The sequence below is a fragment of the Anser cygnoides genome, chromosome 17, assembly GCF_040182565.1.
Source record: "Anser cygnoides isolate HZ-2024a breed goose chromosome 17, Taihu_goose_T2T_genome, whole genome shotgun sequence".
Lineage (NCBI taxonomy): Eukaryota > Metazoa > Chordata > Aves > Anseriformes > Anatidae > Anser > Anser cygnoides.
This window is the reverse complement of record NC_089889.1, coordinates 11,433,039-11,455,892: the sequence shown is the minus strand read 5'-3', so window position 1 is coordinate 11,455,892 and position 22,854 is coordinate 11,433,039. Positions and strand designations below refer to the sequence as shown.

General features: G+C 46.8%; 2 protein-coding genes across 2 annotated transcripts; one reads left to right on the top strand and one right to left on the bottom strand.

The window, feature by feature from the left end:
- Positions 1-582: 582 nt before the first annotated feature.
- Positions 583-20,601, top strand: RNF10 (ring finger protein 10). The gene is made up of 17 exons (XM_066978627.1): positions 583-1,088; positions 6,612-6,814; positions 7,839-8,038; positions 9,080-9,170; positions 10,180-10,364; positions 10,452-10,588; positions 12,146-12,306; positions 12,876-13,004; positions 13,162-13,420; positions 13,646-13,779; positions 14,824-14,941; positions 15,275-15,376; positions 15,867-15,998; positions 16,725-16,822; positions 17,050-17,110; positions 17,259-17,417; positions 18,276-20,601. The coding sequence occupies exons 1-17, from the start codon at positions 926-928 to the stop codon at positions 18,350-18,352; spliced, it is 2,409 nt and encodes an 802-aa protein (XP_066834728.1). The 5' UTR covers positions 583-925; the 3' UTR covers positions 18,353-20,601.
- A 344-nt stretch (positions 20,602-20,945) lies between these two features.
- POP5 (POP5 homolog, ribonuclease P/MRP subunit) lies at positions 20,946-22,813 on the bottom strand. The gene is made up of 5 exons (XM_048063754.2): positions 22,659-22,813; positions 22,446-22,588; positions 21,894-22,043; positions 21,394-21,477; positions 20,946-21,216 (listed from the first exon to the last, which is right to left on the bottom strand). The coding sequence occupies exons 1-5, from the start codon at positions 22,676-22,678 to the stop codon at positions 21,113-21,115; spliced, it is 501 nt and encodes a 166-aa protein (XP_047919711.1). The 5' UTR covers positions 22,679-22,813; the 3' UTR covers positions 20,946-21,112.
- Between the last annotated feature and the right edge of the window lie 41 nt (positions 22,814-22,854).

The window sequence follows — 22,854 nt, the reverse complement described above, 5'->3', positions numbered from 1 at the left end:
AGGGTTATGTGTTAATTCTGAGTCCCACTTTTTTTTTTTTTTTGGAAGAAACCTGCGAACTGCTGTCCCAGTGAACTTTGAGCTCTTGCCCCCATAATAATGGGAAAGGGATCAGCAGATACACTCAGTGGGTGTGGATGGTACTTGGATGCTCATTCAAATGCGTTTAGAATCTCTGTTGCCTTTTAAGTATTAAACTTTTTTTTGCCTTGAAGGAGAAATTAGGAAGTGTCATCGGTAGACTTTCTGAACTTTCACAAGTGTTACAGCTCAGTGGAGGAATGTGATCCTTCACGTCCTCCTGGACGCTGATGTTCATGCAATAACTCCCAGTACTTAAGAATGGGCAGCTCTTTTTTATTTCCTTTTTTTTTCCCCATTTCTTACGGGGCTCCCGGGCGCAGGGCGTCCCGCGCCTACATCTCCCAGCGTGCCCCGCGCGGCGGCCCCGCGCCTCCACCTCCCAGCAGGCCCCGCGCGGCCGCCCGGCACTACAACTCCCGGCGTGCCCCGCGGCGCCCGGCTCCATCCGGGTGCCGGCAGAGCTGCGGGCGCCTGGTCGCCATTACGGGGCAGCGGCGGCGGCCGAGCCGGGGCCGGGGCGGCGCGGAGCAGCCGGGCGGCAGGCAGCGCCGGGCGGCAGGGCAGGGCAGGCGGCGCCGGGCCCCGCGGGGCTCCCTCCCTCCCTCCGCAGCTCCCCCCGCGGCTCGCCCGGAGCCCCGCAGGCTCGGCCCGGCCTCCCGCGGCCTTCCCCCGGTTCGAGCGGAGCGCCGAGAAGATGTCGCCATGAAGGAGGCCGAGGCCGCGCTGCGCCGCCCCCGCCGCTCCCCGCCGCGGGCCATGAGCCTGGGCCCCCGCCGGCTCCGCCAGCGCCCGCCGTGCCCCCCCGCCCAGGGCCGCCCCTCGCCCGCCGGGGCGCCCGTTGATGCTGCAGAGCCCGCCCGGCGCCACCCCCGCCTCCGCCCCCGCCATGGACAAGAGCAGCCCCTGCGGCTCCGGTGCGCCCGGCTCCTCGGCCGGCGGCAAAGGGCAGCAGCCGCGGTCCGCGTCGGCGGGGCCCGCCGCCGGGGAGTCTAAGCCCAAAGGCGGTGAGCGCCGGGGGGGGGGGGGGGGGGGAGAGGGGAGGGGAGGGTAAAGGGGGGGGGGGGGGAGAAAGGGGAAGGGAAGGGTCCGGGGGCAGCCACGGAAAGGGAGCAGCAGCGGGCTCCAGGCACCCCGGTGCCGAGGTTGGGTGCGTGGCGGAGCCGAGCTGCCTGCCCCCTGTTGCGTTGTTTGTTTCTCAGCTGGCCCTTGGTAGGCTTCCCTCCGGGTCACCGCTGGGGTTTGCTTTCTTTTTCCTTCCTCTTCCAGCCTCGTTTCCTGTTCGGTGAGCTGCGGTTCCTCTTCTTTCTGAAGGGGCATGTTTGATTTCCACTAGCGCTGGAGTAATCGGTTTGAGAGCCAAAGCTCTGATTTTGTACTAAGAACGTGTTGGCCTCTGCCAGTTAGAGGAGCCTTAACTTTATTCTGGACTCTAGTTGAGTGCAGTGCTCTGTCTTGCTTAAGGAGGTCTCGCAGCATACCCAGCATTCCCATTACAGGCTGTATTTTGGTAACTTATTTTGGAAGAGTTCAGAGTGCACGTTACTTGCTTATCTGGTACTTTAATCAAAGTGTTGCAGCTGTCAGTGCAAACAGCCAGTTTTGCTGACAGCGCGGGTCGTGATGAGCCACTATGGTCCCTGTCATGCATTTTTTCAAGGTAAGACCAAAACCGCCTCCAGTTCCCTGAAGCTGATCAGGAGCAGAAAGTACCTGGTATCCCTGCATTTTTTCCGAAACCTAAAGACGGGGCGGTAGTGCTTGGAAGGAGCGAGTTTAGTCCCAGAAGCATGAGGAGACTGCCTACAGGTTGCTACAGCACCATCGCCGTATGGATTTCCTTCTGCAGTGCTTTGTTTCTGTAGCAGTCACGGTATTCGCAGAGGGTTAACAAAGTTGGTATCTGGGAGGTGTTGCAATCTGGAATGGATTTGCAATTTTTTGGCATCGGTAGCAGGATTTCATGCAGGGCTTTTATTACTGGTAGCCACTGCTGTTGTTTTTCAGTCTCTTATTTCCATTTTCCATGGACAGACCAGTGGAAGCAGGGGATGCCGGATGCTAGGTATGCAGCGGGAGTGTTTAGAACAAGATCTCTGGCTTCAGATGGAACAAAAAAGCATATAAACTCCTCTGTTTACATTGTGACGGGTAGTGTGAAAGCCTGGCAGACCCAAGGCTTTCCTGTTGCAGAGGACTGGTTTCTGTCCCCGTCTTACCAAGGGGCACCTCTGTACGGCAGCCGCCGCTTTAGCGGTGTGCGACGTTGTACGGAGGGAGGGTTGTTCACAGAACATGAACGTTCTTCAGCAGGGGAGTTAAGTCGGCCTGTTCTGCGCTGGTGTGCCTGCGTGTAGAAGAAACGATACCTGGAGTGAGGAAGGAGGTGCAGGCTCTCTGCCATTCCAGCCCCAAATGGAAGGGTTATTAAAGGATTCCTGTGGGTTGCCACATTTTACAAGCTTGAAGCAAGGTCAAAAGTTGAGGAGGAGCAGTGAGGATATAAATCCTGACGCGTGTTGCTGTTCTACTCCAATACAATAGACTAACTTTTAATTAAAAAAAAGTTATTTTGAAGACTATTTTTTTAATACAACAGAATTATTTGGCATGACACAGTTCCGCCTCTGAGAGGTTTGTTTCTTAACTAAAGTGGAGGGAGAAGTCTGGGATGAGTTGCTACCCTTACAGTGCCTTGAAGAGGCCTGTATAAAACAGGAACTGTTCTCGTAGATGTATGTTTGGGAATCTCTTCTCTGCAGCGTAGTGAAAACTAAAACGAGAAGGGTCGCTTGGGCAGATGAGGGCCAACAACCATGGGCTGAGCACGCAGGCTGCGGCCGTGCTAAGGGGCGGGTGTGTTTTGGTAGCTGTTGAGTGCAAGGCGCTGGCATGTCACCGCACAGGATTTCTTTCTCTGGTTCCGTATTCACCTGGAAATGGCGTGGCTGCCTGTAGCTGGTGTGGCCCGCCCGGTTTCTCCCCTGTTTCAGGAACTGTACAGGAGGTACTCTGAAAACTTTGGGTCTCCTTTGAAGTGGAAAGTATTTGTGATGGGCTGCAGCCCGTCCCCAGAAGGCTGACTTTTTGTTTCACTTTTGCACCAGGGGTCACTGTTAAATCCCGTCAAGCTTTTGTCCTTTATGTGCTTTTTAGAGCTGCCTGCTGTGGTCGAGTCCAGCTGAGGAACTGCAGAAATGGCCTCTCCTGCAGCCGTGTAGGCTCTCTGTCCTGGGGAAGTTGTGTTCCAGCTGCCTTTCAAGTTTAGTCTTAGAAATGAAATTAAACTCAGAACTTTCCAACAGAAGAAGTATTTTTTGGTTATAGTGCTGGACCACCAGGAGTCCCATCCCGTGAGGATGGAATAAAGTAGCGAAGGGAATATTGCCTTGTTGGGTGTCTGGGCAGTCCTTGGGACCTGACGGACGGCAGGAATTCTTGTAGACATTCCTGGGCCTTCTTATTACAGCGCAAACATACTTTGCTGGGGAGCGTGGCTGCTTATTCACCCCTTGCTCACCGGGAAATTTACCTTAGCAGCACAAATCTCTTTGATTTGCTTTCATGCCAGCGCCCTGGGGGCTTAGCACGATCCCTCACCCAGCTCCCCCTTGTGCAGTGCGATTTGCTGAACGCTGCTCAGCTGAAGATGCAGAGATGGAAGGAAACTGCAGTCCTCGTCCCAGCAGCAACCACTGCTGCAGCTCCAGGACCAAACTGGGCGCCTGTGGCTGCTGCCTTTAGGCCTGGGAACTTGAACTCCCCTGGAGGAGGAGGTCCTCTGACAAGGTGGTGTCCATCAGGAGAACCCACAGTTTGTAGGGCTCGCTCCGACAGGCAAGGACAGCTTAGTTGCTGGTGTTATAAACTTATACGGACACTACTTTGTAAGTTTTCTCTTGCAGTGTGAACGGGTAAATATATTACAGGTTCAGCCTGGTGAGAGGTGCAGAAGGGCTAACTGAGGACCCGAGTCAAGAATAAGTACCTCACCAGCACTGCTGCTGCTCGTTCCTAACTTGCCAAGTGGGAAAAGAACCCCCCAAATCCAAACGGGGGGGAAGAAAAGCGGTGTTCCAGTTTACAAACGCCTATTTCAAACTTCTGGTTGTCTGTTGACTTACTTCATTGCTACGCTGATGGCCCAGAATCCTCTAAAGTAGTCCTAAATAATTACTCTGGGAGGGGAAACTGCAATCAGTGAAATCAGGTTTAAGTGTTTTTAGACTGTCCTGTGAGGTCCTTCCTAAGGAAGGCACAGGTGGAGAGGATTTCCCTATGAAATTAAGAGTCCTTACAGGGGCTCGCAGAGGCTCTAGGAGCCTGTCTGAAACGGGGCAGCATGCCAGGAATGTGTGTAAACCAGCTGGTGACAAGTCGGTGCCTTTGATTGTGACTAACTTGGTGGAAATTCTCCTGTTAGCTGCAGGTACAAGCTGCCCTTGGACCTCGTGAAGGATCATCAGAACCCACTTCAGGCCGAGTGTGTCCTCTGGAGTTGTTTCCTTCCCCCAGTTCGTGGTTGCGGAAGGAGCTGCCAAGCCGCTATAGGCACAGCAGGCTTGTGCCTCTCTAGGGTGTGCACTGCGGCTGCAGATTTCAGAGGGTGATTGAGCTCGAAGGTGCCAGGCTCTGCTCGTAGTTAACAGAAGCAGTGCTCCAGCCCCTTCTAAAGGGCTGAATTTGTGACCAGAGCCTGAGGGGTGGTGTTGTAACCTCTTTCCCACAAACACTCTCAAAAAAAGATCTATCTAAATAATCACCAAGCCAGACCGGGTTACACCCTGAGTGCTTGGCAGCTTCTGGTGTGTATTTTCCTGATAACACCGGGCCCAAGTGCTTCCAGCCTGACTCCTGCTGCGGGGCTGAGCATGGCCGTGGTTCTCGGGGGGTTGGTTTAGTTCTGAATTAAGGGGTTGGCCATTTGAAAGCAGAGTAAGTGATCAGCTCTGGTGACAAAACTTGCTTGCAAAACGACTGTCACATCATGCAAAAGCAGCAGGAGGCTCCTTTGACTTCTCTAGCTCTAGTTGCAGGCAAAGATTGGAGTCTGCCATGAGCAGGAAGCAACAGGCCCCCTCAAAGCCCCGTCACGGTGCTCTGATGGAGTGATTTGCTACGTGGTTGGATCCTCGGTGATGTACAGTAACGCATGGGCCTTCCGCCCCGTTGCCCCCCTCGATTTGGGGGTGTCGGTGGGAGAGAAAACTAAAACTAACCGAAAAAAGTGAGGCTGTGAGGGGTTCTGTTCCAGCTGCTGTGACTGCTCCAGGAGGTGGTGCAGGGGAAGGGCCGAGCTGGAGGCACTGGTGATGAAAACTGCCTGTGAGTAACGCGGCCAGGAGTTACGGGACGTGTCTGCTGCCACACAGGGCTTATTTTCAGGGGTGGGGAGGACTGCGAAACGGGAAAGGAGAAACTACCAGGCCTTTAGAGAAGGGATCAGGATGTTGTAACCAGTGTGAGGCGTTGGTGTGCGTAACGCTGGGTATCTGGGGATGGCTGGGGTGCGCAGACCTCCGGCTGGGCCTGGGGAGTTCACCTCCCCGGTTTCTCGGCCTAACTCCTGTTACAGCTGAAATGGCAGCTGGTGGGAGCGCAAGGTTAATGGGTGGGCGAGCAGCCTGCTGTGTAGCTGAGACACCTCTGACGTTAGGTTAGGGCTATGAGAAGTGTCTTCACAGCATTCATCTTCTGTTCTGGCAGCCTGACGAGGCAGCTGTTTACATGCAGGAAACACCTCTCAAGACCCTGATGGACTTTCCTGCTCTCGTGAGCCTCGATCCCACGGTGTTTTGCTTTGTGCTTTCCCCTCTGTGCCCCGTGTCGCGGCCAGGGGTGTGCGCAGCGCGCTCAGACAAACACTCCTCGCTGCCTGGGTCGGTGGACTTGGTACTTGGGAGCTGGGTTTGTGCCCCGCAAGGCCAAAGCGTTGGGCTCGTCCCTCAGGATCGATCAGCATTTGTTGGTCTTACGAAAGCTAAAGGGTGTTTTTAGAACGGAATTGGATCTGTTGGGGACTTCTACGCGTAGGGGCGGAACTGAGTGCAAATAGGCAATGGGGTCCTGCAAAGTGGGAGACTTCGAGACAAACGCAGGCTACAGCGTTTATATAAGGATGTTCAGAGTTTTTATATAGGGTATTCAGAAATGGAATGAAAAATGGCCCTGTTACAAAACGTGACAACAACTGGGCATGAAGATGTAGCGTTGGTGTTTACCACTTAACACACAGGTGACACCTCAGGCTGATGTCTGGCGATGATGATTCCAGATCTGGATGAAGAAAACTGAGCTGCTCTAAGCAAATACAAAGCGCAGCAAATAAATCCTTCCGTACTCTTTGACCAGCTCTTTGGACTGTAATAGGAGTGAAATGGTTTGTGGGCTGGAGGAGGTCTTGGCAGAAACACAAGCCCTTTAAGCGGTGCTGGCACCAAGTGCCGGGCCGAAAGGCCGCGCTGCCTCCGGGGCGCTGCGCGTGCGGCGAGCTCGGGGGCTGCCCGTCTGATCCTTGTTTTCTCTTTCAGATGGAAAGAATGCGAATGGATCCAAACAGCGTTATAATCGTAAAAGAGAAACTGCGTATTCCAAAAATGAGAACTTTTCCAGTCAGTCCCGTCGCTCCAATTCACAGAAAAGCAAAGCTTTTAACAAGATGCCCCCTCAGAGGGGAGGTAGCGGCGGAAGTGGCAAACTTTTTAGCTCTTGTAATGGTGGAAGACGAGATGAGGTGAGAATTGTAATGCCGTGTCTCCAAGGCCTTCTTTCTTGGGACGAGAGGATCACTCTGACCTGCCTAGATAGGTCTTCTGTATTCAGCTCCTGGGCTGGGAAGGGAAGGAGCGATAAGAGGTGCTAACATCGTTGAGATGCCACATTGAGTGTGAGCAGAACAACTTTGCAACAACAGAAGAGGAGTGCTCTCTGCTCTGAGAGACTTGCAATAAAAAGGAACAGTAAAACTAGTGGAAATGCCACCTGAGGAATGGGTACCTAGGCAGGCCACGTGCATATCTCAGGAAACAAAGGTCCTTCATGACAATATGTAGCGATACGATTTCTAGCTTTTAAAAGTCCGGGATGATTGTGTCTAACCACTTGAGTGTACAAATTTGCACGTGGTAGTGGCATTGGGAAAGTAATCAAATTAGCCTTGGTGACATCAAGATGGAGTAAAACCACACCGGGGCTTCTTATGCTGCTGTGGGTATGAATACTGTAGATCACTGGTGGGTTTGCATTGATACAGAAGATGCTGATTTTTTTCAGTTTTAGCGGATGAGCAAAGCTGCCTACCTAAAATGCTAACTCTGTCAAAACTCACTTGCTGTCTCTGTTCATTTCTCATTCTCTGCTTTGTTATATGAAAACTAACTACAAACGAGTATCATTTGTGCAATAGTAGTCAAATGTGTGTTACTGGCCATATAAAAGAATACTGCCAGGATCTCAACAACTCTCTCCTGTTATTAACCTCGACTACGAGGTATTGTTGGCTTTTACTTGTTGTTACTTGGGTTGTTTTTATGCTCTCCTCCACTTCATCCGTGTGGGGTAAGACCACTCAGTTCTAACTTTCAGGTTCTCATGCACTTTCGCTGCAGTGCTTGATTTGCGGAATGGGAGTAGGAGAAGGTGAGTCAGTGGGTGCTGCGTATTCTGTACATAATCACTGCTGGGGCCTGGGTATCAACTTGTACTGATGATTTCGCAGTAAATTCTAGCAAGTTCTAATAAATGCTGTTGTCTCTTAGGTAGCAGAGGCTCAACGGGCAGAGTTCAGCCCTGCCCAGTTCTCTGGTCCCAAGAAGATTAATCTGAACCACTTACTGAACTTCACTTTTGAACCCCGTGGCCAAGCAGGCCATTTTGACGGGAATGGACATGGCAACTGGGGGAAAAGGAACAAGTGGGGACATAAGCCTTTCAACAAGGAACTCTTCCTACAGGCCAAGTGAGTGGAAGACTAGCAGGGTTCTCAGACTTCTGCAGAGACAGTAAGCCGTAAGGAACAATCGGCCAGGGAATTGTTTGATCTTGAATACTTTTCCAGGGTAAAGTTACCTCTAGTGTTTTTAGTGCTTGTGACTATACTTGGAAGGGAAAAAAATATATTAACAAGGTATCTGATTGCCCGAGTCTTTTGGACACAAGCCAATTAGTCTTCTGCCTCAATTTTCCAGCATCGTCTGTGGAATATGACACTCCATTTGGGAAGACTTATGTAGTTCCCTTATGGAAGGTTATCGTTTCTTTCAAAAAACCAGCATGTTGAGATGGTAGGGGTAGCAGTTTCTGGATTAAAGCTAATCTGAATTTAAGTCCCAGAAGCAGTTACTCATATGGGTCTCTTAATTCTTAAACTGCTTTTTCAGGTTGGCTTCACATCACAGATCCCTAAGTATGTAATAGTAACCCAAACAATGATCAGTGTGGTAATCCAGCAGCAGAATTTCTTTTGACTGGTAGTAACGGTCATTTTCACTGAAATTTGAAGTGCTTCCCATATCACTTCCCATATCTGATCATGTTAAATATAATAAAAACTATTTTCAGTGTTAATGCTTCTAATTTTTCCCTATTGGTTTGTGACTTGATTTTCACTTAATGTAGTGAAGTCTGCTTGCGGGATCTCTAGTAGTTCTACCTCTTGTAAGCATGCTCTTTCCACTTGTGGATTCCCTGTTTTTAAGAGATCCTTGATGGAGCTGGCTCTGTTTCTTCCATTTTTCTGAACAAACGTTCTGCCTGGCTCACTCTGTAGGTAGCATGCAATGCTATGTCTAACTGAAATTAGACATGTCTGTATTCTGGGAACCTGATCGTGAACTGAACTCTGTTGGGTTTTGTTGGTAGAAGTTACCAAACTTCTGCCGAACTGTGTCCAGTAGTTTTATGCTGGACAAAGAAGAAGCTCTGAGAATCCTATGGGATAGTTCTCCAAGAATTTTTAGAAACAACTGAGTGGATCATCTGTCTCTTTGCCTTTCCCCAGCTGCCAGTTTGTTGTCTCTGAAGAACAGGACTACACAGTCCACTTTGCTGATCCAGATACCTTGGTCAACTGGGACTTTGTGGAGCAAGTGGTCAGTTGTGATGGGCTAGATTTTTTTTTTTTCTTATTAAGAAACTCTATCTGTCTTTAACTGCTTCTTTGTGATGTTACGTAAAACTCAGCTGTTTCTGAGCTTCAGGCCTTTTCTGTCACTCCCACAATACTGGGAATGATCTGTCATGGAATATATTATGAAGTACTTTGATGACAGGAAAAGAGAAGTGTTAAAATCTATTAGGAAAATTAGCAGCTTCTTCTTGCTTTCGCAGATGGGAGCTCATCAAAAATAGTATCTGACATTCTGTAGACTCAGTCCTTGTGATCGAGATATTAACAGAAAACTTGGGCGTGAGTCCATGAAAGAGGACTAGAGTGTAGAATTTTGAAGAATTATCTTGTGCATAGGTGGCCCATCTTGCCTAGCAACAAAGTGGAAAATCTCTTGATAATTGTGGCCAGAACTTTGGGTTACCTCAAGTAGAAACTTAGTCTGTGAAGACTAGTCATCATGGATGGTGTAGCTTGTGGGGAGGTACGTTTACCGTTACCTGGCCCTGCGAGAGAACTGAAAAATCAGGTGCTTGGTTGGCTGTTTTGTCTCTGCAACATACAGATGCTAACAGAACATCTGACTAAACTAGAATGTTCATGAAAATAGCTAAGTTCAGTCTCTCAGTTAAACAGCACTGCACAATTGTGCTGGTGTGAGGTGACAGTTCATTTGCTGACTTCTTCGTGTCTGAATTCAGATGGCGATGATGTTGCTAGCTCTTAAGAGATGATGTACACAAGGGGAAAACATGAGAAGAGTTGCTCTTTTGATGTCATTAGAGTAAAAATAGATGGGTTGGCTTTGAAGGCTATTCCACGTTGACCAAAATGGTTATTTAGTTCATGGTGTACATAATTTCCTGGTAAATAAGCAGAACCTGAAGAACTGGAAGATTAATGTTAGAGTAGATCTTACAGGTTTAGTTTCTGAGCTACAGAATGATTTCCAAGTCTATAACTTGTACTATTCCTCTCGTGTGCTGTTTCAGCGAATTTGTAGCCATGAAGTACCCTCTTGCCCAATCTGTCTGTACCCGCCTACAGCAGCAAAGATCACCCGCTGCGGGCATATCTTTTGTTGGGCATGTATCCTTCACTATCTCTCCTTGAGTGAGAAGACCTGGAGTAAGTGCCCTATTTGTTACGGCTCTGTTCACAAGAAGGATCTTAAGAGGTGAGGCTTGATATCTGTTAAATGATATGTATCACTGAAATATTATTTTTACCCTGTAAAAATAATAACCTCCTCCTTACGTTGCAGTGTTATTGCTATGGAAACGCGCCAATATGCAATTGGTGATGTCATTACGATGCAGCTTATGAGAAGAGAGAAAGGTGTTCTGATAGCACTGCCCAAACCTCAGTGGATGAATGTGGTGCAGCCTGTTTATGTTGGAGGTGAGTGTATCTGAGTACTGGTGGTTGGCATCCTGCTCCTAGCTGTGGCTTGGACTTGTCTAAAAAGATTTCCCATGGCAATGCCATGCTGCCATCTTAAAATAGTTCACACCACAAAGCATGGGTTTTGGTAGCTGAAAACCTTAATGACCACATCTTAATAATAAGCAATCTACCCATACTTTGTGTTTTCTAAGACTTTAACTTGTGTTCTGTTTCCCTTCAACTTATTGCACTGCACACTCCTGCTTTCTCAATTTTTGTTATAGTTTGATGTGTGTTTTTTCTTGTACAGTCATTGGTGTCATTCTTGCTGCTTTTGTTGGCTCTTCAGTGTCCTTAACTTTTGCCTTCTGGCTCCTCGTTCTACAGCTTAGGAAAAAATAACAGTGTCTAAGCTATTTCAAGGATGTATTCTTCAACAAGGTTTTCATCATCTTCACTTATCGACTAAGATCTGTGAACGATTTGGGGAAATAGTCAAAATTATTGCAAACCTATTCCAAACATCTGTTGCCTGACTTCTACAGTTTTCTCCAGTCAAGTACTGTGACTAATGCATCATCATCTTATCTGTTGGTATCATGAAAATTTGGTGACTAAAGAAATAATTTTACTCAGCATTGCTGTTTTGTGGGCTGTCTTGGCTCGCTTCAGTTTGCAGCCGCATTTGCAAAAAGCTGTATGTGTTTAAGCTCACTGTAAAAAGTCAAGTCTGCTAACTCACGATGGGTATCCAGCATGTGCTTACATGTCCCTCAGCCTTTGAAAATAAAGGACTCTAAATCCTATTATAAAACAACAAACCCTTCTATCCTTCAATCCAGTACCAGATTTGAGATCATTCCAAACCCAGAAATCTTAGCATTAATGGGATGTTCTGTAGACACAGTCCTTAAAAGAGGTTGGACTCCTGGGTCCAGTGAATATGTGTGTGATGTGATTCTGTACTTGCTGTAAAGCTTATCATTAAGACAAGTGCTCTCGTAACAAGATGACTAATTTTTGCTGAACCTTGGAATTCTTTAGTTTATCGGTTTCTGCTGTGCTTCCTGTAAAAGACTAATAATGTTTTGTACAGGTTTTGAATACGTAAGGTTTATGAATTAGTTTGAGACTAAAAAGAGGTAGGTCACTTCTGCAAAACTTTCCAGTTGCAGTATTTTTGAGTATATAGAGAAGAGGAAGAAGCTGCAGGGTGGATTTTGCGGAAGCTTTGGCCATCCAGGGCTTCTCAGGGGAGATGCTTCCACAAAAAAGCAGCTTGGACTTGATTTTTTGATACTTAGCAACTGAGTTGTGAAGTTGCAGATAAACTGCTGTGTCAGGGAGATCCGTGTAGCAGAGAAGGTGTGTGGCAGGAGCTTGTGTCATCAATGGTATAAAGTAACATGCGGAGTTTGTATCAAACTCTTTCTAAATATTGTCCACTTGGCAGTGGATTAACTCAAAGTTGAGCAGTAATAAACCTGCAGAAGAAATGGCGGTTCCTGATGCCAGTTCAAACGGGTGCCTCTACACGAAGATATTAATTAGTTTGGTGCTCCTTCTGTTCAGATGACCAGCACAGCCAGTATTCCAAACTGCTTCTGGCATCCAGGGAGCAGGTCCTGCAGTTGGTGATTCTGGAGGAGAAAGCAGCATTGCTAAAACAGTATGAGGAGGAAAAACATACCCCGGAGGCATGCTTTATTGAGGCTGCTATCCAGGAACTGAAGGTGAGAACCTCTTTGGATGTTTTTAGTAACGTTATTTTTAACAGTGTGTTGAGCATTTATCTTTCGCTGCTTAAGTGGTTGTGTGTGATTATTCTGGTCTCCGTGATTGATGTACATACTAGCAAGATGGTGATGTTTACTGCTAGAATAGCAATATGAACCTTGGAGGAGATTGTAGCCTTTGGGCTCCTGCTATCTGATGTGACATTCAAGATAACAGAACAGAATGCATTTTATTAAATGGTATTCCTTCCAAAAAATGGTATTCCTCCCAGAAATGCGAAAGAGTTCTCATTTAAAAGGATGATAGTTTTCCCTTTCAGGTCTAGTAATTCCTAGGATAACTCCTGTCAAACAAACATAAGCAAGCCTATAGAATATTCCTTTTAAAAGAAGCCTTTACGTGTCCTGCAGTAGAAGAGGACTACTCTTCAATGGTCTGTCTTTGTCACAGATGTGTTGTAGATCTGTGAAAACTTGAAGTATAGAACAAGGCTAAAGATAATTATGGTGATAGTCTCCTGGCTAAAACAGGAAACTGCAACTTGTTCTCTTTGAATGACCTGTAGGAGCGAGAAACAGCACTCTCAGCTGACAAGGATAAAAGCAGTGGCATTGCTGGAATTAGTGCAGCTGTGGAAGAATTGGTCCTAGACAGCTCCAAGTCTACGGAGCCTGCAGTTCTCCATGAGAAAAAGGTGTGTAACAGTGGTGTTTGGGTGGATCTTGTTGATTCCTAGTCCTGCGACTTTACACTGTGGTGTAGGGTGAACTGGTACCAAAGATTTTTGCAGAAATGATCATCTTTTGAAAGAGGTGATTGCGGTACTAACTGTATGCTCTCTGCTGTGGTAGTGTGGCATGGAGTATCTATCTGCATTCGATGAGAAGCTTGTGGAGCCTTGCTCTGATCTGGCAAGTTCCTTTTTGCCTCCTGTGGAATCAGAAGAGGCAATGCTGGATGAAGAGGAGGTACCTGAGGTGGATACCGTAGGGGAACCTGATGTGAAAACTACAGAAGAATTAAATCCGGCTGAAACAAGCTACCAAGAATGTAAAGATACAATTAGCAGTGGACATCATAACAATTCTCCTTTTTACTATTTCTATCAAGGTAAGTGCAATGAAATCCTGGAGTCATGGGGGCAGAGGTGCATCCTTTGGGATCCTTTTTGGGGAAGGCACTTGTCAGGTCAATAGATTCAGCTAAACTGTGAAATACAACTTCTAGACTTTTAGAAAGGAGTTTTAGTTTCATTACTGGTGAATGGACTGAGGTGGGGAGAAGAGTATTAAAGATTAACAGGCAAAGATCAACTGATGACTTCTTGTCTTACAGCGGAGGATGGGCAATGTATGTATCTTCACCCTGTGAATGTTCGGTGTCTTGTTCGTGAATATGGCAGCTTGGAGAAGAGTCCAGAGAAGATAACTGCAGCTGTAGTGGAGATAGCTGGCTACTCAATGACAGAGGTAATTATTTCATCTTCGTGTTTTAGTAATTTGATCTTTGCAGATGGCAGATGAGATGTTTCTCTTCGATAATGAGAAATAATTACTATGAATGGGTAGGCATGCTTATCTGTGAAGGTCATCTGTGTAAGGTGCAGTACTTTAAGTTGATTTTGATAAGCAGACTGCAGTCTAATTGCTTTCTCCTACTAGAAGGTAGGAAGTTTCAGGAGTAAGGGAATTGTAAGCTTAACATTGGTTTGTTTTTAAGAGCAGCTTGAACTAGGCACATCTTTTTGAACCTGAAGGAGTTTTCTGCAGCATCTGTCTTCAGCAAACAGCTGTTTCAGAGCATCAAGGGTAGAGGTGGGATGTTAGGTAAAATAAGAGGGTGGAAAGTAACTTCAGTGTTTGAGATAGAGGCATCTCTGAGGCAGTGAGGGTGCTTAAGACATTGAAGTTCTAGAAAAGAGAATGGATCTTGAATTCCTTTGCCTTGGTTAAATTACTGTAAGAACTGGCATATGCAATAACCGTTACATGTAATTCCTAATTAATTTTTAATAAAGTGTATGTTTGAGTGAGAATGGATGCAGAGATAGTGAATTCTCTTCAAGTTTTTCTTCTCTGCAAGGAAAAATACTAAACTCAGCTTGTTTCCATCAAGCAAAGTGGAGGTTGACAGACAAAAGAATTGAAGTGCAAAAGGCAAATTCAGTCTAGTGCAAGCATAAGTGCAGCAGAGGACTGGTGTTGTAGAATTTCATTCCAGTGATGTGAGAAGGGAGGAATAACAAGAAGATCAATAACTGAACTGGAGTAACTTTATCCAAATATAATTATGATGTAGTTGGTGGAGGTTTTGGAGCATTTGTTTCTGACTCAAGGCATCGTTCACACTTTAGTATTTTATAAAAATTATTATTGTGTTACTATGCTGTGTTTTTTTTTCCATTTGATGTGATGAAGGGTAAGTGTTGTCTCCACAGCTATTCATCAGTATGGCAGCCTCTAGACCTTGTTGCAATGATGTATTTGCACTTTTTTTTTTTTTTTTTACATCAGGATATAAGACAGCGTCATCGTTACCTCTGTCACTTGCCCCTCACCTGTGAGTTCAGCATTTGTGAACTGGCTCTGAAGCCACCTATCATCTCTAAGGAGACTTTAGAGCTGTTCTCAGGTTGGTACTACCTTTCCACTAGTCTCTGTCAGTGGATCTGTGGGGATGAAGTGGGAGTAGTTCTCCCTTAATGGCAGAAAAAGGAACGTAAAGAGCAGCTTTACTCCTTTTTCGTCAGCTGTGTGCTGACTGTTTAGTCAGAACAACCCCAATTCACTGCCGTAACGACAACAATTATGCAAAGAATAAAAAGGCCTGACTACTTGGAAGAGCATATGTTGTTTTGTAAGCATGTCTTGTTGCTAATGTGTTATAACTGAACATGTTCACAAAGTAAAACATTGCCAAAGTATCGGTGTGGTTTTTATATCCAATGTTGTGTGTTGCTCCTAGATGACATTGAAAAGAGGAAACGCCTACGGCAGAAGAAAGCTCGTGATGAACGACGACGTGAACGCAGAATTGAGATAGAAGAAAACAAGAAACAGGGCAAATGTAAGTCTTGCTGGTGGATTCCCACTCATCTTTAGTTGCTGAGCTGATTTCTTGAGCTATAGGATGAACTCCAAGGCCTTTAGTTTGTAGGGTGTACTTAGAGTGAGATTACAGTGTATTAGGACCAATCTCTGTAGAGTAAAAAATGCAGTTTTAGGGCATTAAATGATGTTGTGCTATTCCTGCATAGTTAGATGTTATGGGAGAGAGACGGCATTTGAGGGCACAACTATTTTTCCTTGGTATATACAGCTCTCAGGATTCTTGATTTCTGTTTTTATAGTAATCGCTGTATAGAGTGGAAAGTGAAGAAGGCCAAAACAGTTGCCTGGGAGCTGCTTCCATCCAGCAGCTGGGCTTGTACTGGTCTCTAAAGTAGTGGATGGGAAGAAAATATTTGAGCTGGCATCCCCTTGAATTCTGAAACAAGTTGCATATTGACAGTCTTCCTCCACCTTGTGTAGTGCTTTAATTGAAAGCCTCTTTCTAGATCCAGAGGTCCATATTGCTTTAGAGAATCTGCAGCAGTTTCCTGCTTTTACATCTTGCCATGGAGAAACCAGCATTGATCATCAGAGCTTCTGTCCTTCTCCTCTTGGCAGAAGCCCTGTGTTTCAGACAGGTGAGCATCTGCAAAAACATTACATCTAGTTCTTGGTGGTTCTCTGGGGATCTACTGCTCAGGTCATCAGACTAAACTTCCTTAATACTGACCAAAAACGACTCTCCTAGATTGCCTGCGAGATCATACACAGAAGACTGAGACTGCTGAGATTCTGGTTGTTTGTCTGCTTTTTACTGCTTCTACTTTAGTGACAATGATACCTACACTGTAGTTATCGTACCTTTTCAATCTTTGCCGAGGCAGAAGGGGATGGGATTGAGGGAAGGCAGAAGAGTGTATATGCCAGAAAAACACCACTAGCATTTTTTCTTTCTACCTTCTCCATCTTCCCCTCACGTTGTAGTAGAATAAAACATAACTGATAAGCACTCAGGTTGTTGTCCAGTTATGCTTGCCAAATGTTTTACCTTGCAGTTCGTAAAAAAAAAAAAAAAAAAATTAAATAGAAGCTATTCTTAAATGCTTTTTTCAAAACGAGCAAACAAAAGGCACCCAAAAACTAATTCAAAAACAAAATCACCCTGCAAATCTTCCTTAAATAAAAACAGTGAGGAAATTCAGGAGTTTCCACTGTGTGATTAATGGATGGAACTGGTAGGATAAATATGGTTAATTACAGAAAATAGGAAAACCTTTTTATTTTTGTGATTTTGTAATTTTTATTTTTCTAACTGCCTTTGCCAAATGCTGTTGGCTTTAATTAACTGCTTCTTTTCTCTGTAGAGTCTATTCCAACTCCACTGTCACCTGCTGCCAGCCAGGCCAGCCCGTTGCTCTGTGGGAGCTTAGAAGAAGACTCTCCGTTCCCATCCTTTGCCCAGGTAAGCCACGTGACAGAGTAAATCTTGTCGGAATTACTGGTGTCTTAGTTAGGGTTGGGTCTCAGAGTACAATTGCTTCCTCACAAAAACAATGTGGGATGAAACTTACAGAGACAGCATAGGCTTTGAGTGCTGGAAGGGGTGCCTAGATATCCCTTGCCACTTTGGGATATGCAGGATTGTTCTGGTGCATGGGGTTTAATCGGATCTTATTACTTTTTTGATAGATGTTGAGGGTTGGAAAGGCAAAACCGGAAACGTGGCCCAAACCTGCTCCAAAGGCTAGAGGTAAGAAAACTTGGTGTTGCTATGTTGGCTTCCTTTCTGTGCATCTAAATCTTAAGAAATCTTACAGCTTCACAAGAAACATCTGGAGTGTGGAGAGGCACCTGCACTGCCGAGGTTTTATAAAGCCCTCTCCTTTCCTTTATTTCAGATGAGAACACTCTGGCGCTCCCTGTGCCAGCGGATAGTGATGGAGAAAGTGACAGCTCTGACCGCATGCCTGTGCCCAGCTTTCAGAATTCCTTCAGCCAAGCTATTGAGGCAGCCCTCCTGAAGCTGGACAAACCGTCTGCAGCTGATCATTTGTCAGGTAAGGGTGGGAGTTGGAGGAGAGTGAAGAAATTCTGAAGTAGGAAAAAAAAAATACTATTTCTCCTTCTGATAGAAGTGAGAGAAGGAATTTGGGGGACCAAAAATTGGCTGCAGAACAGGTCTGAAGTGTATCAGGTTGTCTTTTATGAGCATCTTGATTAGGGCTTCTGTTAGCCCAAAGCAGCTCTCTTAGAGCGAGGAGCTGAGAAAATCTCCAACTAGCAAAGAATCCTGTTAGGGCAAAGATGTCTTTTGGTCATCATGTTTACCGTCTCTGTTGGAACTTAATATAAGCTTTATCTCGAGGACGTTTAGGTTATGCGCTTCAAAGATGCCTAGCCTGCTGAGCAGCTGAACTGCCGCTGAAGTTTGACCAAAATGTCAAGATACTGCTAGCTGGAATTTCAGACTAGGGAGTCTGAAACAAATTGAGATAAACTGATAAAACTCATTTATAATGCTTAGTTCTGTTCGGAGGCTGCATTGAGTCACAGAGAACTGGAGGCAAGAGGCAGGGAGTTTCAGTGCATTTAAGCTCCAGTTGTAATGGTTTTTGGACATGGATGAAAGCAGTATCTGCCTGAAAGGCAAACTGCTGCACGCTTACAGTCCTACAGTCTGCCATTGCAACAGCAACTTTAGAATCAGTTCGGCATGTTTCTAGGTGCACGTAGATGTGGCAGTCTCTTAGTTTGTCTGCAGTAATTTTTTTTATAAGCTACCTGGTGGTCAGTGAGTTGACAGGAAGTGTCACAAACTGATAAAGTCATTTAGGAACGGAAGACCATTTATTGTTTTCCTGTGTGACATTCCTGTTCCATGAGAAAAGTGACAATATCATTTTAATTCTTCACAGAGGAAAAGGGAGGCAAGAAAAGAAAGAAACAGAAGCAGAAGCTACTGTTCAGCACCTCTGTTGTTCACACAAAGTGATTCTGCTATTCAAGAGAAGTTTCCTCTCCTGGTTTTCTTTTCCTTTTGCTTTGTTTTGCTGCTAATAGTTTAAGTATTTAAATTCGGACAGACTAAACTTGCGTTTCCAGGGTTTCTAAGGGTTCAGGAGGAAACCATGACAGCAAAAGTTGAAGTAAGATCTTTTTATTCCAACTTACCAAATCGGTTTATACTGAAACAAAGTTTTGAAACAACCCAGAGACCATTCAGCAAAGGCTTCTAGTCTGTGCCATGTCAATTCTTTTGGCCTAATAAGCAGTATGAAAGTGTTTACATCTGCGTGGCACTGCCAGCCTGTTGCAGTATTGCCTAAGCGAAGGGGCAGAGAGCCTTTACTTCCCCAGAAGTATTCATGCACAGAAGTCTGTCTGATTGTGGCAGCAGTACTGTTTCAGTAAAGCTGTTAAACTGCTCTCTTCAGAAACTGGTTTCCTCTGAGCTGGGAATGGGCAAAAGAGCTTCCTGGCTTTAAAGTGTTAGCTGCTATCTGTTCTGTTTCTAAAGAGCAAGAATTCCTCCTGTTCTCCTGGCTTTGAAAGACTTAAAGCTGAGGTGAGCGTAAAGCAGAACTTGGCTAGTTGGTTTTGAAGTGACTCTTGCTGAAATTGTGTATTTCAAAATGCGTACTGGCACTAGTGGTAGAAGGAACTCCTGGCTTATTGCAGCTGTTCAACTCTGTTTTAATGTGGGTGAGTGAGGCTGCTAATTTTTTTTCTTTTTTGCCAACCATGGCCAACAAATCCTTTGTAACCAGATCATCTAGAATAAACACTCCACCCTAGGGCTCTAGCTAACTACATGAATGTTACGACAGTGGCTCCTCTTGAATTGGAAGACCAACTGATAGCTGGAGTCCACAGATATTTTATCCCCCAGCAAGGAACACAGATGGGTTTTTTGCACTGGGATAAGGGCCTGTATCTGCTTGGTTCTGGGATGTGAGTTGATCTGCACTAAGCACCTCGGGTTATAAACATGCCTCTTCTGGACCCCTGCCCCCTCTTTTTTTGGGTGGTCGCATTCTGCACTGCTTGTGGTTTGATTTAAAGCTAATGAGTTAAGTGGTGTGGATTTTGTTAAATAAAATGAACTGTAGGTGTAATGTACCAGTCAAGGCCAACAGTTGCAATAAATCATATGCGCACACTTAAAATACTGCAGACTTCTTGAGCTGTAACTTGAACTCTTACATCAACACGGAGCATAATACCACTTTCAGTAACACATTTAAACCTTAGCATCCTCCTGACAGACTTCCTTTCAGGGAGCTGGTATGAAGTACCACCTGATTTACGGGGCAAGACTGACGTGTATCTTCAGCCCCACCTGCACCAAGAAGTGAGCTGCCTGCACTCACAGAGGTTTTGGAAAGTTCATGTGCTTCCAGTAAGGAGCAGACTGCTCACTCTGACCCTGCTGGTATAGTCATGGGCTGTGTCCCTGTTTTAAAAAGCTTAATATATTGATGCCTGATTTCAGAACAATAGGCTCCCTGTTACACAAGTGCTTCCTCAAGGCGTGTGTGCAAGGGAAGCTAGTACCAAAGAGTACACACTTCACAAGACACCTTATGCAGCTGTTAACTAGAAAGAAGGGGGGCGACTGGGGAGGTAAAAAATATTTGTTACTACAGGAGGAGAGAGGAAATGCTTGCGAAACACTCTGAAAGCAGCTTAATTTCACACTTGGTCACAATTAACTACACTTGATGGAAAGACAGCACAGCTTGTCAAGAGAGTGCAAAGAAACTGAGACAAGTGCCTAAAAGTGGTAGCACAGCTTGTTAATGCTTCAAACGCATCTTGGGAAATGATTGGTGAGGGAATAGAAAGCCACTAAGCACGAAAGATTCAAGTATGCAGTTAACTGTGTTCACAATGCTATTGTTTCCTACTTGTAACAGTATTTTTAAGTCATGAAACAGGAGTAACTACTTAAGTGTCTAACCATTATCTGTTGTTTATTACCCCTACACCGTTATAGTCAACTTTTCTTTGCGGTGGCAAGGGAGTAGCTGGAGCTGGTACAACTCGCCTCCACTTGTCACTAGAACGAGTAAGGGAAAATAACGCAGGCAGGGAACTGTCCCTCCTGCAGGGGCAGTCTCCGAAGGGCAGCATCTTCAAGTTGTGTCTCGTTTTCCTATGGATTCAAGAGATGCTACCAGCAATGCTACTTTCCTGTAACTGATTGGTGTAACCTTAATAAATATTTAAGCAGTACTTGTACCTATGAGTTTTATAATGGGTTGGACTGCGGTGAGCCTTAAAGTTCTACCGTGCATTCCCTGTGCTTCCTACTGCCGTATACGCAACTGGTGCTTTTGTGACTCAAAACAATGGATATCCTTACAAATAACAGGTGCACTTGAAGATAAGGTCCAAAACTAAAAGATGTTAATGCTCTCTCTGTATTGAAGGAGAAAAACTTCATTCCTTGTCTGTGCCACCTGCCTAAAGCTCACTTCTACCTCAGCATGAAGATCACGTTGAGCTACTGTGGTCTTTAGGAGTGTGCAAGGTTTTGATTCCTGGAGTAAAACAGACAAGTAACCCACTTAAGTATAACACAATTTAAGAAAACAAAACATTTTATTATTCAAGAACACCTGGAATGGGGAAAGGAAGTCTAAATGTGGACAGGTGCTTTCCCAGCCCTTGCTTTACTTACTACAGAAAATGATTGGTATCACCTTGATTACACCAGTACAGAATAGAGGTGAATAGTGACAAGTAATATTCAGTCTGTCTCTGTGTCATCCTCCTCTTCCTCATCTCCACTTTGAGACTGCCCTTCTGTAAGGGAACAGCTCAACACCGACTGCCGGATGCGCTGTCTTTCCTCTGCAAAAAAGAGGGCAACAGAGGGTCATTACTCGATCTCTTCACACGTGCTGGATGTCCTCAACTTGTAAAGAAAGGCACATTTCTCAGTTCCAGGAGCTGGAAGTAGCCCTGCGCATCCTACAAGAGCTCCAGCAATTCAGGCTGCTCTTCAGGAAAGCGGCTGGAGGAACTCACCTTCATTTGTACAGTTTTGCAACAACGTCAGCAGCTGTCTTCTGTTATGCTGGATTAGAAACTTCTGACATGACCTTATGGTACCTATAGGAGTCACAAGAACGATATGTAACAGTTTTTGAAACCATGAAATCAAGCGTTATCATATAAAGCATGAAGATCTTTGTATCACACAATAAATACCCTGGGTACCAGCTTTATTAATGCAAGTGATAAGAAGCGTGTCTAGACTGTGCTTCCCCAATGATGTGATGATAACAATAATTTCTAACAAGCAGTGCCGCTTCTTTGTCCCTAGCGGTTAATTTTCAGGACAGGGATGATTCTATACTTTGAAATTTTTTTTTTAAAATTAACGTAACGCAGTATGTACTGCTCTGGTTGCTCGCTGTAACAAAGACTCCTGCAGCATTACCGAGGGTCTGAGCACAGGGGGCTGCTGCCCCTTATCTAGGGCCACTTGTGACGAAGCACAGCGCCTGCCGCGCTCCGGGGCTCACCTCCGACGTGCAGGGTGCTGAGGAAGCAGGGGCAGCGCAGCCCGCGGCTCTCCAGCTGCCTGACGAGCGGCAGCGCCGAGCACAGCAGCCGGTGGAAGTCCTTGCGGCAGCGCAGCAGCACGGTGCCCGTGTAGGCGTTCAGGTACTTCACTGCGGGACGCGGCACCGCTCGGCGCCGGCACCGACCCCCGGCCCCTCTGGGGGGGCCTGCCCGGGGGGGGGGGGGGTGTCCCCTTCCTTCCCGGGGGGGCTCCTCCTCCCTCCCCCTTGGGGGGGGTCCCTTCGCCCCTTCTTCCTGGGGGGTCCCCTTCCTGAGGGGATCCCTTTCTTTCCCTGGGGGGGGGGGATCCCTTTCTTCCCAGGGAGGGGGGCCTTTCCCCCTTCCCAGGGGGGTTCCCCTTTCTTCCTGGGGGGTCCTTCCCTTCCTTTCCAGGGGGTCCCTTCCCTCCCGGGGCTCCCCCTTTCTTCCCGAGGGTCCCTGTCCCTTCCCGGGGGGGGTCCGGTCCCTTCCCTTCCCTTCCCTCCCGGGGGTCCCGCCCGCCCCGCCGCCACCTGTGAAGGACACGGAGCAGCAGGCCAGCCCGTAGTCCCCGTAGGCCCTCGCGATGGCGTCCCTGACGGCGGTGCCCACGGCGCGGTCCTCGATGCAGTGCCGGCCCCGCGGCTCCTCGGCCACCACCTCGCACAGCACGTACCTGCGGGGGGGGGGGGGGGGGGGGTCACCGGGGGCCCGGCCGGGCCCGAACCCGGCACCGCGCCGCTCACCTGTTCTTGAAGCGAACCATGCCGCCGCCGGACTGACGAAGCGCCCAGCCAATGGGAGAAGCGCCTCCGCGCGTCGCAACCAATCGTCGCCGCGCGGAGGCGGGGATAGAGGAAGGACTTCCCGTCCTGACGCCTCCACGCGGCCCTGCCCTTTCCTCCCGGTGCTGGCTGCGCGCACGCGCGTTGTGTGCCGTCC

Bases quoted from the DNA above. Each gene is read 5' to 3' on its own strand.
- POP5 (XM_048063754.2), bottom strand. From the start codon at position 22,678: ATGGTTCGCTTCAAGAACAG. The intron at 21,478-21,893 runs GTGAGCCCCGGA...TGACTCCTATAG, and splicing joins CAGCACCCTGCACGTCGGAG to GTACCATAAGGTCATGTCAG. The intron at 21,217-21,393 runs GTGAGTTCCTCC...TCTTTTTTGCAG, and splicing joins GCAAAACTGTACAAATGAAG to AGGAAAGACAGCGCATCCGG.
- RNF10 (XM_066978627.1), top strand. From the start codon at position 926: ATGCTGCAGAGCCCGCCCGGCGCCACCCCCGCCTCCGCCCCCGCCATG. The intron at 10,589-12,145 runs GTGAGTGTATCT...CCTTCTGTTCAG, and splicing joins GCAGCCTGTTTATGTTGGAG to ATGACCAGCACAGCCAGTAT. The intron at 17,111-17,258 runs GTAAGAAAACTT...CCTTTATTTCAG, and splicing joins ACCTGCTCCAAAGGCTAGAG to ATGAGAACACTCTGGCGCTC.